We start from the raw sequence: 15,122 nt of genomic DNA, 5'->3' as shown, positions 1-15,122 counted from the left end.
GTGTTTATTTGGAAACTCAGGAGAAAGTATTCTATTATGTATCCTATCCTGATGAATTCAGAGTTCTGTATTTAAATCAATTTCTATCTTAACTTGCATTATCAACCTGAAAATATCTTCTTAGATGGCGAACATTGTCTTAAATCCTAAACAAATTAAGCTTATAGTAAAACAATGACTACCTAGTCTTCAACCATGTGACTTTGGTTGACTATTAATGAGCATACTTAATTAATCTAAAGAGTTTGTAATAGCAAGTATTAAAAGGACTGGAACTAACATTGTATTTTAAGTGAGTTGCATAGGTATTATAGCTATATAAGCGTTGAAACATAAAATAATTGTGTTGCAAAAAAAATCAAATCTAAAATCTTATTCCAATTTATACAAAAATTCGTACCAATTAAACCTTAAACCCATATAAATATTCAAAATCCTGTAACAATGTAACAAAATTCAATCTCAATTTTGCATCAAAATATAAAGCTTCTTACCAATGTAAGATTATGTGTTTGAAATGTTCTTGGGCTTAAGAGTACATTGAATAATCTACCCCCATTTGTCTAAATTTTTATAATTCTATATCCATCATTTTTGTTTTCAATTTGTTTCTTTTCATTTTGTTTTCCTTACCAAGGCAGAAAGAAAGATAAAGGAATCTTTGATTTTAACTTCTCTATTTTGTTTCCTTCCTATCCAAGATCATAATTATTTGTAACAATCCCCTAAAATGATAATATATCTGTAATTTATAAAATTACCAGAACTATGCACCCCAACCTAAGGAATAGGGATGGCAGTTTTCTTATAATTGCTTCCTGGGGAATCGAGACAAAATACTATTTTTTTTGGGGGGGGGTCCAAGGAAATTAGAAACGTGTTTAGTTTTAAGAAAGATAGCTGTAGCACTTGTCCAGTCTCTGTGTGCTGAGAAAGTACAGGCTTAAATGAAATCCCAACTGGAACAGTATAAGAGTCTGGACCAAGTGAACTCTCTGTTTTGAGTTGTCCTGGAAGCAAGTCTTAGAAGCAAACAGCTTTGATGCAGTTGAGGTAGGATCAAGGCAGTGAGCTGGAACACCCAATAGTTTTGGTGGAAGATATAGCTTTCCTTTCCAGTTATAACAAATGTAAAATCTCCTTCCCAACATAACATATCTCTTTGCTTCCATTTTTTAATTAGGATGTTTATAGGCTGGTCTAATTCAGTATTCTTTTCTAAAATCTAGTGCATCTCATCAGTTGTGCTATTTGTCTCATTGGCTTTTGTCAAACACTAACTAAAGAATTTCAATGCTTTCATATGACTGCTTATTACCATAGCTAAACAGCAACTAGGGCCTCATTCTTCACTGACACTGAGGCTTGGACTCCTCAAACCAGTCATAGGAAACTTCCTAAAAAATAAAAAAAAAAGGATTAACATTTGTGTTTATTAATTCAAATTTTACTTTTCATCTCCTCCCATTATAGAATGTATCTTTCCATGATAGTATAAACAGAGATGGGGTTAATTTACCAAATACTATGACTTTAAGTATTAAGTGTCCGGACTTATCAATGGAACAGGTAGATTTGAGTGTCACCATCATTGACTTGCTTAGCCTGTAACCTTTGGGGCTTGAGGAAATCACTGATGTAGCACTTTAAGAGGATTAGATTTTCTGGGCTCCTCAGCATAAGAGTTTTTAAGCATATAAAATATGATGTGGGCTTAGTGATAAGACAGGCATCATGCTGTCTCTCTGAAGCTGCTTTGCTTTTAAGTGGCTTGGTCTGCGGTTTGCAACCATAATCTACTGCTAGAAAAGGTACAGGGTTTGCAAGCAAGGAATGAAGGTGTTCAGAAGCCATCAACTTGTAATAGAGGCAGGTAGATAAGCAAACTGTGAGAGGCTAGACCCTTTAGGGAAATGGGGAATCACACCAGGATTAGAATCTTGTTAATGGGAACAAAATTAAAGTTTACTTTTGAGGACTCAGATCATTAATGTAAAAGTCTAGACTCTCACTTGCTCACACACTACAAAAACAACAAAACAAAACAAAACAAAATAAAACAAAACAAGAAAAACCAAACAGTTACTAAAATTGAAGTGGTTGAAATTCTTTATTTTGAAGGTACAAATGTAGATTGGTTGATAGATGAGCCATGTTGTATCTTGTAATTTTGAGAGGGATCATAGTTTGTTTTATAGGACTGGTACAAGCTAATGACAGTGGTCTCACAAGCAACTTATTCATGTTCGCTTTCTGAAACCATTGACTTAGATTGTCTTAAGTATGTTATTTTCATGAGTTGCTGTATGGCTATTCTTTAATTCCTCAGAGATTTTAAAATAAATTTCTTGATTTTTTTATATAAATTCTTTTTTTCAGATTTTAAAATCTTTTTTATTTTTATTTTTTAGTTTTTATTTTATATTATTTACAAAGTAAAATTTTTTCCTTAACTTAAAAGTTGAACCACTGTAGACAGTGGTCATCTCATCAAACCTAATTTATAAATAATAATCCGTCAGTTTGGTTTTATATAAATTCTTAGATAGGAAGTTTTTTGTTTGGTTGATTTGATTTAGTTTTGGTTGTTTGTTTGCTTGCTTATTTGTTGGTTGGAAACACCGTTTTACTATATAACACAGGCTGTCTGAGAACTCACTCTTTAGCCTAGACTGCTATACAAACTGATTAGGCTATCATCCTGCTTCATGCTGGGATTATAGAAAAACTCCAAAATATATTTTAAAAGTAACAAATTCTTTTAAAAATACAAAGACAACTTATTGCCCAGAACTCAAAACTACAAATTTCACACGTTGAAATTTAAGGTAGCCACACAGACACTTGCACCATCTCAGAGTCTACATGTCTCAGTGGACTTCTGTTCCATTAGAATCCTTATTCAGAAGCAATGGATCTTCATTTCAGTTTTAATTTCATTATCAGTTACATGTATTCACTGAGTTACCTGAAAAATTAAGAAAAAAAGTACTATAATAGTTGAAACTAGAAAAATAATAGCTGTATACACCCTTTCAAGTTTCATGTAACCTTTTCACAGAATTCCATTCTTTCTTAACTCCTAACATCACCCTTTGTTAGCCTAAATGTCGTACCATACCCACACCCACTTTTAAAACCCAAATGTTTCATAATATGCTCCTTGAACTTTAAAATATTCATTATAATTTTGTGGATGTATCATCAAATATTAGGGCTGCTCATTTTCTCTCAAGCACTATGTTAAGTACTGTGGGATCCTGGAGAAAATGGGCACCATCCAGGGATTCATGCATGCACATAAAATCAGATGGCAGCGCTTATAACATCAATAGCACTCAAATAAAAGCATAGTCATGATGAATGCAATTGTTATGAAACTACCATGTGATTCAGTGAAACCCTGAGCAAATATCTCATTGTAGGAAAGGGACTATAAATTTTGAGTAAAATATTATGTTGTAAGTGTCAATCACCAAGACACTCTCTAGTGGTCTATATATAGAGAAGTAATATGGGGAATTCATTGTTACTGAATCTGTACTACACGACCCACAAGCAAGGCTTAGTTCATAGAGGATATCATTCCACTCAGAACAAAGAAGACCTTGTATGTTGTTGCTGCATATAGAAAGTCAAGATCTAGAATCATCCAGAAGAAGAAATACTTTTAAAATGCAAAAAATACTTTCTTTTCTCTCTGATAGTACCATTTCTTCTAGAAGGGCTAGGCTTTATCTCAGGCTGGATTGTGTTTCATACTTTGGTTATTGCCTTTTTGACCAAGTAGTTAGACAAGAACTTTCAAGTTAGCTCTCATGTAATGTCAGAAATTAAATGTGAGTAAGAATTGAACATACACACAGTGTTTGGTGCATTCCCATAGCTTAGTCTTTCTCTTCCAGGTGACTATGTGGTCATGTCTGTGTACTTTGATCTGAGCAGAAGAATGGGGTACTTTACCATCCAGACTTACATTCCCTGCACACTCATCGTGGTCCTATCCTGGGTGTCCTTCTGGATCAATAAGGATGCTGTTCCTGCCAGAACATCTTTAGGTGAGAGGTATTTCTGGGTGCTGTGATCACCCAAGATAAGTACACGAGAGAAGGAGTCTTTATTTTTCCTTCTAAGTGGGTTTTCTCTGAATTCAAAGACCAAATGAAAATCCATGTTTTATTATGTTAAAGACGGTCAATATGATTATCTATCTATCTATCTATCTATCTATCCTCTTTAAAGTTTACTACTTCTATAGTTCTTTTAAAATTAGCATAGGTTTTCTTTAATAAAATTAATAACAAATTTAAAATAAAATAGAAACCAAACAAAAACCTAATTTCAAGAGAACTTTGTGTTTTTTCCCACACTGCTGTATAGCCTCTCCATACCTACTCATAATATCTGCTTAGTGATGACACAGAAGATGTTTGAGATCTGACAAAGTAGAAGTACTGGTATCTTGGGAAGAGAATCACAGTGAATCAGGCACAATTGTTTTTTAGGGTCAACTGTTCCCCTTTTCCACTCTTGGTTAATTCCAACACAAATCATTGGTGTGGTGATATGAAGACAAATTGACATTTTCCAGACGAGCCATCTAAATGATTAATAAGCAGAAAAACTTATTGACAAATCTAGACAATAGAATTATTTTATAATTATTTGTAATTTAATCAGTATTTTGGGTATGGTAATCCCTATCTTAGATTTTCATCTTTTCTTTATTAGTGGAAGAAGACTTCTACAGACCAAAGCAAAGCTGACTCAGATGGACATTATAGTCTCCATCCACAGGCTGAATATAAAACCTCAGTCCTCTTTATTAGCTATGTGCAATCTAATAACACAGGCCTTGCTCACTCCATGTTGGGGAAAGTAGTAGAAGTACATGGATTATCAGGTCTAGTAATTTAAATTCCCAGCCAAATATAAAATAGGGTGGTTCAGTAAACCGCATTCTCTCTAACTCATGGTCTCCTCACATGTAAAACAGATATCATTCCCGACTCATAACTTGAAGGTTTTTATTGGGCTAAAGTAACATATTTTATGCAAAGCACACTGAGCAGAGAAATGCTTCAAAAAAATGGTAGTGACGCTTATTGTTTCTGACAAAATGATCTGTACCAGGTTATTAAACTGAGGGCAGAAGTGATTACTGAGGAAAAGACAACATTTGCATATCTGTCCTTTTCCAAACCCAATTTAGTTTCCCATCTGTTACAAAATGAAGTCATTTTGATTTTTTCTGATATGTGCAGTACTTTGTGTTACAAATCCTATTCAAAAATTGAAATATTCTGTCTAATGCCACATACTGAAACAAAATCCAAGTATGTTAAGCAAAACACTGGAAGAGTGTTTCTTTTTTGTATGTTACCATCTCTTGGAAGAAATAATAGATGTGTTTCTCATCCTTGGCATAGAGCTTCTAACATGCTACTGCATCAGTAATTATTCAGTGAAAATTTTATGTTTATGATTAGATATAACAAATGCACTGATATATTTCAATAAACCATCTTCCCCAAATTATTTTTTAAAACATAATTCAGTCAGTCTTTTCTTTTGAAGGCCTGATTCTTTTGACTGATATATCTTTTATGACCATGTGACCAATTCATTTCTACTACTCAGTAATAAGTGTTCTCTAGCAACAAACCACTTGAAAAGAAAATATCAAGGTGTGTTGATGGAAGGCCCTTGATAAGACAGGAAGCAGGTTCTCCTTTGAGGGTGTGTCAGTCAGGGATGCTCAATGTTCTAGCAGTTTCTTTGCTTTGCAATCACATGTAAAAGTTGTAATAATACAAATTATCATATTTTAGAGCTGTGATAAGCGAGCAAATGTGCTGAATGTTAAATGATATCCACGAAGTTACACAGTAAGTTTATAACAGACCTGCAACTTGGAAAATTGGTTGTGGCTTTGTCCTAGGTGTGAGGACTTGCTCAATTCTATTTGTCACCAAAGAAAAGAAGCCGAGCTGAGTACACATCTCTTTTAAAGTTTTCTCAGTTCTTTAGATTAGTGCTTTTTAAATGTAGCTATAGATCTCTAACACTAAGAATGTTTGAGAAGTACAGGTAGCTTATTTCCACTCATGAGGTACTTTATTTAATTTACCTCAAGCCTAGGCCAGGTCTTAGGCTTTTGTGTTTTAATGTTCTATTCCCCAAAGAGTCAAGTCTGCCATGACTTTTTAAAACATGATTTCATATTGGTGAAGCTCCATGATCTTTTCAGGTATTTATCATCAAAATCTAAATGAGATTACCTTGAACATTTGCAGATTTTGAGCTTCTTGTCACAGAGCAGATAGATCTGACTTGTATGATAACACTCAGAGATATGAGCCAATTTATGGTGACTTATTACTGGATCTTGTAACACATGAATGTGGTTTGTTGCACAGCCAGTACTGTTAAAGTTAATCATGCTGTATTGAGAATGGGTGCAGGGCAAGATGAAAACACATGTTGGTATTTTTCACTCAAATAGTCTAAGGTAAGACAGCATCCTCGAGAAGCTCACTTCATGCCAAACCTGGAGTAATTAGTGAACACTCCTCATCTCATTTCTCTTGCCAAGTTTATACAAATTTAATTTGTCCAGTTAATAAAACTGGGCTTCAAAATCACATCATTACCTTATTGGTGGTTGGTGAGTCAGGTAAAACCATGACTTCCTTCCTTCCTAATGTCATAGCTTTTCCCTTTTCCGTGACCTCAGGAAGAACCCTGGAACTATGACACAATTCCTCAAGCTACACATTGTGTAGCCATGATGAACTTTGTTGTGTCCTTATTAACATTTCTCTGCTTTGTGAGATAGTACTTATGTTATGTGTCAGAATTTGTTTTGATTTAAGTGTCACATTCAGGGTCTTCTGAAATAAACTCATCTATAGTTTCCACCAAAAATAGTTACGTTTTCACATTTTCAATGTTCAAATATAGATTCAGGCCTGATTGTGGAAATGAAAGCCAAGTTTCCACATCAGCTTTAAAGGTCTCTGCAAAAATAAAGAAGGCAATTAGGTACAATCAAGGAGTTCAATTTGAATTAATGTGTACCCAACCTAATTTGTTTCTTTTAGTAGAGCAAGTAGATCATCTCCAAAATAAACAGCATGAATACGTAACCATACTTGAGACTTTACTAGATCTCAGTGGTCTGAGTAGTCAGTTTTGTATTAGAGTAACAAGTATATAAAATAAATCAGTATGAATGGAAGATTTATTTTGGTTCATAGTTTCAGTGGTTTCAGAACATGGCCATTTAGCCTTGTTGTTCTGAGCCATGTGACATCATGGTTGAAGTTCATCAAGGAGGAAACCAGATAGATGAAACGTGGAGAGAAGGGACAGGACTGGCATCTTAATATCTCTTCAATTGTACACCTCCAATGCCCTAACTTCCTCCTGTGCCACTAAATGTTCCACCATGTCCCAAAAGCATCAAGATGAAGACTCTTATCACATGAACCCTTGAACAACAGTCCAGATTCTTAAAACAACACATTAATACATTATCTAATTCTCACAAACCTTGTAAAAGTAGACACTATTTTCCAATCTTCAACCCTAAATCTAACACTTTAAAAGCCAATAAAAATCCTAGGACAACTCCTCTACTAATAGCTGGTGGTGGAGACTCCTAGGACCATCTCCCTTTCCAAATCCAGATGATTCAATAGCTTCCAACTTCCTGGGATTTCATTATACATATTTTCTTGTATTTACAAATGCATATGAAAATTAAAAATGTAGTTCAGTGTAAAGTAATTGTTGTCAGGCTGTCCAGTTGTCAATTGCATCTCTACCCACAGGAGCTTGGACAGAGCATCATTCCTCTTTTGCTTAGGATATCACTGATGCCACCACATGATTCATTTTATTGTGCTCTCCACAGGAATCACTACTGTCCTGACCATGACAACTCTCAGCACCATAGCCCGAAAATCTCTGCCCAAGGTCTCCTATGTCACAGCAATGGATCTCTTTGTATCTGTTTGCTTCATCTTTGTATTTTCTGCTTTGGTGGAGTATGGCACCCTGCATTATTTTGTCAGCAACCGGAAACCAAGCAAGGATAAAGACAAAAAGAAGAAAAACCCTGTATGTATCATTTTCTATCGGGATAACTGATCTCTTCGTGAGGACAGGCCATTGGGTTTGATGTAGTCAGCTCAACTGAAAACTGAGGCTCAGTACTTTGAGCTCTGTGATGAAAAGAAAATAAGTGAGCTTTCAATCATGACATAAAGTTTTAGTTATTATTATTAGTTAGATCAGAGTTCCAAGATACTCTAAGTCAGACTCTTTATACAAACGAAATGACCCATTGTTTTCAACATGTGCGTGTGTGTGTGTGGGGGGGGAGTTAAAGAATATTCAGAGATGCATATGTGTTTGAGTTATTATTTTACATGTCAAGGACTTTGATCATTCTGACCAATTTGCTACAGTATTTTTACATAAGTAATTTTTTAATTAAAATCCACATCAAAGGTATTACAAATTTTAAGTTCTTGCATTAGTTTATTAAGTCATACCAATTTGTAAATAACTTATGTGTGTGCATACATATGTGTAGGTGTGTGTGTGTGTGTGTATGTGTGTGTGTGTATGCATGTGTGTGGGTATGTGTGCGTGCATATGTGTGTCTGTCTGTTTATGCAGGCATATGTATTTTACTACTAAAATATTTCTACTCGTTATATCCCTACATGTATTGTTTTGTTTTCAAAACAAATGAATTGAGATTGTGTGGGCCTCTTGTCTCTGCTTTCTCATATACAATAAAATGAATATATTAAAAACAAATGTCAAATAAGGCTTCTATAAAAATTTATGATAAAGATCAATAACCCAACAAAACATAAAAACATTAGAAAAAGTCACATGAGGGTTCTTAACCTTGATGGGCAGCAATGGAAGTTGACAACCTAATTTTTGTTTTTGGTAACTGCTTGATTTGGAAACAGGTAAGATGATTTCTGATTGTACTAAACCTTAAAACGAGAGAATGAGGAACAAGGATAAATAATTAGAGTTTTTGTCTTTTACTGGGAGTGTTGAGGGCAGCATGTAGATATGCACTTACCCACCTGAGCCTAATGTCTCTGTCACAGGAGTCCCCATGACAGTAAAATTTTATCTCCTTTTGAGAGAGTGGCAGGAATAATGGTCTTACCTTCTTGATTGGCATCCTTTCCTGGTTTTCTGCTCTGAAAGGCATGAGCAACACCACAGTGGCTATCTATCTGACCATAAACTGTGGCTATAGAAAACTCTATTTGCATCTGACTCTTATCCAGATGCACCTCAGAAATACTTAAGAAACTTGACAAATGACATGTTTATTTGAAAGCAAGACTTGGTGGAAGGTAAATAAAATAATATCATTATTCTTACTGGTTAATGAAAAGAGGAAATGCTTGATTTTAACGTCCAAAATATTGATTGTACTGTATGCGGTCCTTCCTTTCCCTGTATGTTCTTCGGTCTCTACCTTTCCACTTTTTCATGTTCCTGTTTGATTTTTCTTGCTTTAAATTTTGTTTCTCTACTTCATTTCTCTCCCTCATTTCCTGAGTCATTCTACCTCAAATAAGATGGCTGGCTGATACTCATTTGGGATGAGGATGGGAGGCAGGCTTTTAAAGGCTCAGGTCCTTTAGCAAAGCCTCCTGGCTTTCCTGTTACTTCAGTGTAGAATTTGCTACAGAGACAGAAATAGTTGGATTCTTTAACCTAGGTGCATAGCAATAGCAAAAGAAAAAAATGAAAGCTGAAAGGAAAAGAGACCAGAGAAAACAAGAAAATGTAATTCCTGGAGAATATTATGCACTTTCTCCTTCAAGCCACATTGTTTATTTACCAGAACTAGTCTAGATGGTAAAGGTCTAAGAAGCTGAAAACTTCCTGTTTGATGTGCCCTTCATTCCTCATTGTCAGGACTCACATACAGGGTCCTCTTACAGGACAATTACACAGTTCATACTACTTTTCTAGAGACAAATATTCACAAGGAAGTATCATTGCAAATGACAACATTGGCTTTCATAGTACCATACTTGTGGGGGTAATTTGGAAAGGATTGGATTACCAATCACACCGTTTCACTTTCTAACTTTAGATATGCAAATTACAACAGATTCAGAGCCCACTTTCTGTGTTTATGCTTTGAGTTCATTTTACTTACTGCGTTTTCAAAATGTATTTTTAATTTGTCTTATTTTGTTTCTCTTTCTCTTTTTTTCCTTTTCCTTCTTTTTATTAAAAAATTATATGCAATTCTCTTTTCTGTCTACAAATCCAAAGCTTCTTCGGATGTTTTCCTTCAAGGTATACTGTTTTTGGAATGGAAATTTCACTGCATGCGACTGCTGAAATTAACTACTAATGCTTCCCATGATGCTTTATTTTTTTCAATGAGTAAACATTTAAATAACCTACTAGACAATGAGACACTAAAGGTGGAGGACACTACACATACCTCTAGAGTTGATTCAGCAACTAGACATAATTTGCATAGGCTTTGATTCTGCATTCATCTTAAAACCACAAGTTATCATAGGTAACAAGGCTTCTATGAACCCAAAGTCCATGTCTCATCATATGTAAATAAAATCCATTTCATTTGTCATCATTTACAGATTTTACATATACTTTATACATATACACATACATATTAATATATACATATATATACACTGATAAACCTAAAATTTAACTCTTTAAAGACTAATTAAAAGATTTAAAATTTGTTTTATGAACTTAATCTCTATATACTTGAGAACTTTATAACAATAAAACTGTCTTTACCAGACTATAGGTTAAACTCTCTTTCCTTTTCTGCCAGGGTGATTGCTGGGCCTGTTGGCTCTGTGAAATATCAAAACGAGATTTTTGTTCTCTCTAATGACTGATTTATAAAATACTGTTTACTATGTTGATACACTTTAAAAGCCATAAAGAAGCCTTGAGTTTTGCTTTAATTTTATTGTTGGTCATGCATTGAATCTTAGATTACCTTGTCATTAATTACAGTTCATATTGCTAAGAAAAACTAACAAGAAGTAATGACCTGTTTTTGGAATCCTCAACATCATTCAATGTATATAAACACTGATGGTTTTAAATTTTAAATTGGTGAATTTTAGACAGACTACATACTTTTAATACATAAATTAAATCTTTGTTGCATAAAATCAATGAAAGTCATTTCTCCATGCATATTAGCATTTGCTACTAAAATTTTTCAATATAGTTGTTCAGTATGATGGCTCCTATTTGCCTATATCCTAGCATGACATGCAATTTGATTTGAAAATCAATGCATTTTTATTTATCTATTTTACTCACTTGCAGTATCATTAACTAGCTCCATGTAACCAGCTTCACATCTAATAATTAAAAGAATGAGATTCCATGTAGTTTGATTTAAATATTTATACGTTGATTTCTTTTGGTGTTCAATAGCCTTGCTGTAGCTATTAGCTTGATAACATTATTTCCAGCTGCACTGCTTAAGCTCAAAATCTGAAACCTGCAACCGTGCTATCTTTCTGAGTTCAATTTTACCATCGTAGATCACGATGTCATAAGCAATTTTCTGAATACTCATTTTCAGATTCATCATCTCATTGATGACATTGTGGAGAGACTGTGTTATACAGCTCCACTGTGACTAACTTTGCTCTATCTCCTTACCTACCCTGCCTCAGGCCCCTACCATTGATATCCGTCCCAGATCAGCAACCATCCAAATGAACAATGCCACACACCTTCAAGAGAGGGATGAAGAATATGGCTATGAGTGCTTGGATGGCAAGGACTGTGCCAGTTTCTTCTGCTGTTTTGAAGATTGCCGAACAGGAGCCTGGAGACATGGGAGGATACATATTCGTATTGCCAAAATGGACTCCTATGCCCGGATCTTCTTCCCTACAGCCTTTTGCTTGTTCAATCTTGTTTACTGGGTCTCCTATCTTTATCTGTGAGGAGGTATGGGTTTTATTGATAGGGGTCTTATTCACTGAAACTCATGGAGAGAAAAATGTTCTTTCTAAGTCCAATGATATAATCCCCTATGTGGTCACTGAATGTGTTTCTCTGTCTCAACTTAGTAATACATATAATGTCATATTATCCGTGCCCAACTCTCCTTTGGTTATTGTAATCTGAATTTCAGCGTGCACTGTCATTCAAACCTGCAAGGCAAAGTAGAGTTAGAACAAGAGCTGTTACACTGAGCAAGATATCTTTGAGCAACAGCAATGGAAACAGTGAAAGCTGTGTTTAAAGTGGCATTATCAGTCTTTGATTCATGTATAGTTTAGTACAAATGGTATAAAGCTGTGTGCTGTGTTCACTTGGGGTCAAGTTGTGGTAAATTGGAACAAATTAGAATACCTCCTGTACTTGTGAAGAATCACAATGGACAAGCCTAGATTAGAACTCTATTATACCTTTATTCCAAGGTAGGAAGCAAATTTCCTTCATATCATCTGTACAGTGATGTAAATATTTCAGTAATGTAGAATGCTTCAGGTTTAATGCATGCAATCTCTTTAGAGTCAAAATAAATGAACTCATGTTATCATATAGCATTGTCTTTTATTTTCTTTCCTTTGGGCTATAAAATAATATATTAATATAATTACAAGGATTTTGGCTTGAAATTGGAGGGGGTTCACTACCTTCTCCCTCATGCATGAAAATTCAGGTTTTAAAAATTATGTTTGTCTTGTATGACATTAAAACATCTTGAGCACAATTTAGGCTGATTGACATTTGACAGCTTCTAAATACGCCCAAATTCATCACTAGCATATAAAGTAAATGTATGTGCTTGCTGATGTTTTACCTTACTTTGAAGATGTGCACTCTTAACAGAACTTGCTCTCTATCTCAATATCTGCTTGTAGCGATTGTGAATGCCTTGTGGGCAGAGTCCTTGTCAATTCTTCTTTTAGTTCTCAACATCTTGCACTGTCATATAGTCAGTGCTCAATAAATATGGCTGGGAGCAACACATCCTCTTGTAGTCTGGTGAATAACTTTTTCTGACCCAGAACAAGTGATTCATCTTTTCACATTGCTGTTGAATTGTGATGCTTCTTTATCTGTAGAAACAACCAGAGAATCTAAAGAACTGTACCTTATATGTTCATTTTCAAAAATTTGTTTTTTGCAAAGGGTATTTATTTTAAAATAATATCTATTTCCTATACCTATGAATGCAATTGATGAATTAAGCATAGAGTTCTTGACTATCCCATTTTTTAAAAGAAGTAATTATATCTGCTAATAATTCTGCTTGTGAACCTATGAAAGTATGAGCAATATTCATACCTGACTGGTATACAGTATGCTTGGAAAAAATGTACTGAAGGTTAAATTAAAAACAGAAACATCATTGAGTAACTTGCATGGAGGACATAGGGCCTCTGACTGTGAGGTCATTTTGCTCCATAGTAATTAAATAGAGTGATTGGCTGACTTAAGACATGATAAGTTGGACATTAATGCGATTATTCTGAATCTTTATTTTTCTAAAATATGACCTTATCTTCAGTTACTCTTTAAGGAAAATATTAATTCAAATCAAAGTTAAATCATAGTGTAAATTTATAGATAATAAGACAATTAAAGAAAGTGTCTCTGTTAATAGAAAACCACATGAAGTCATTACAATTCATCTGGATGAATCTTGAAAACATTCAGCTGCTGGTTGTACAAACCTTTAATATACCAGTGCGTCAGTATATAACCTCAAACAGATGTAAATAAATGATTAATTTTTCATTTTAAAATGTCAAAATAGTCAATGTTGACTCTTTGGGAGAGTTGCTGGCAAAATTAATTTGTGAGAAACAAGATATTATTGTCTATTTGAAATGTGTTTTGCAGTCGGAACATGGAAATAAAAATTAAAGCTAGCTTTCCAACATGTGTATTAACACTGGCAATACGGATATATATCATATACAGTCCAATTCTGAACCATCAGCTGCTCCCTGTCTATGAATTTGCAAATCTTTTCACAAAGGAATTGCCTATCATATGGACTTTTACAATAAAAATGCTGCGTTACACTCCATGCACCTCAGTTGTCTGGTCGGAATGTTTTCTGTTTCTCTCTCAAGAGTTATCTTCTGTTTCCAGTTTCATTTCCATAAATATCCTGAGCTTTACTGGTGAACTCTATTTCGGGCATTCAGCAAGTGAGTCTCTTGGCTACAGAGTCAAGTGAATAAATGAGATAAGCATTTGCGGATAGAGTGAAGAAGGAAGACACAAGAGTTAATGACATTGAGGAGGCCCCAGACTTATCCATCACAGGACCTTTAATGCAAACATCTATTGACTCTGTCTCAAAGTTGGAATTAAAGTATCATTAGAATGCTGCTTGATAAGGCAACATTTAAAAGCTTCTATTCTATAAACTATAAATTAGATATTATAACATCACCCCAGTCAATGATACCTAATAGGTGGTCAGACATTTTTTCTCACTTCCAGTGTACCAATATACTTCAGTTATTTCCACTCCAACCAAATCAGATCCCCTTATATAAGTGAAATATATCTTTCTTAAGATGGTGCTATGTGATATTGTTCTCTTTTAGTAGGACCTGTTATACAAATAAACAATAAGTCGGGGTCAGGAAGATGGCTGAATGAAGAAAACATCTGCCGTGAGCACCTGAATTCAGAACACTAGAGTCCATGCAAAGCTGGATGCAGTATCTTGCACATTTCTTATCCCAGTACTCTTATTGTGAGACAGAAGGAAGAGAAAGAATACCTGGACAGCTAAGGGTCATTTAGTTGAGTGCATGAAGTAATGGTAAAAGCGTTTCTGCCTCAAACAAGGTGAAAATTAAGGACTGACATGGAAAATCACCCCTGCCCCTTACAAAGAAACACAAACACAAATTCATACACACACACACACACATAGATAGATATAAGTAATAGATAGCTGGATAGATGATAGATAGATGATAGATGATACATAGATGATAGATAGATGATAAATAGCTGGGTATATAATAGATAGGTAGATAGATAGATAGATAGATAGATAGATAGATAGATAGATA

At 34.6% G+C, this 15,122-nt stretch overlaps 1 protein-coding gene across 1 annotated transcript; it reads left to right on the top strand.

Moving 5' to 3' along the window:
- Positions 1–3,905: 3,905 nt before the first annotated feature.
- On the top strand, positions 3,906–14,124 carry LOC114635331 (gamma-aminobutyric acid receptor subunit gamma-2-like; the record flags this gene model as incomplete). The annotated part of the gene is made up of 4 exons (XM_028783971.1): positions 3,906–4,058; positions 7,919–8,124; positions 10,333–10,356; positions 11,739–14,124. Coding segments are annotated over 4 exons (659 nt in total), but the record flags the coding sequence as incomplete, so codon positions are not given.
- Between the last annotated feature and the right edge of the window lie 998 nt (positions 14,125–15,122).

This window comes from Grammomys surdaster, unplaced genomic scaffold, assembly GCF_004785775.1.
Source record: "Grammomys surdaster isolate TR1022 unplaced genomic scaffold, NIH_TR_1.0 99373, whole genome shotgun sequence".
NCBI classification, from domain to species: domain Eukaryota; kingdom Metazoa; phylum Chordata; class Mammalia; order Rodentia; family Muridae; genus Grammomys; species Grammomys surdaster.
This window is presented reverse-complemented; position numbering and strand designations above follow the sequence as displayed.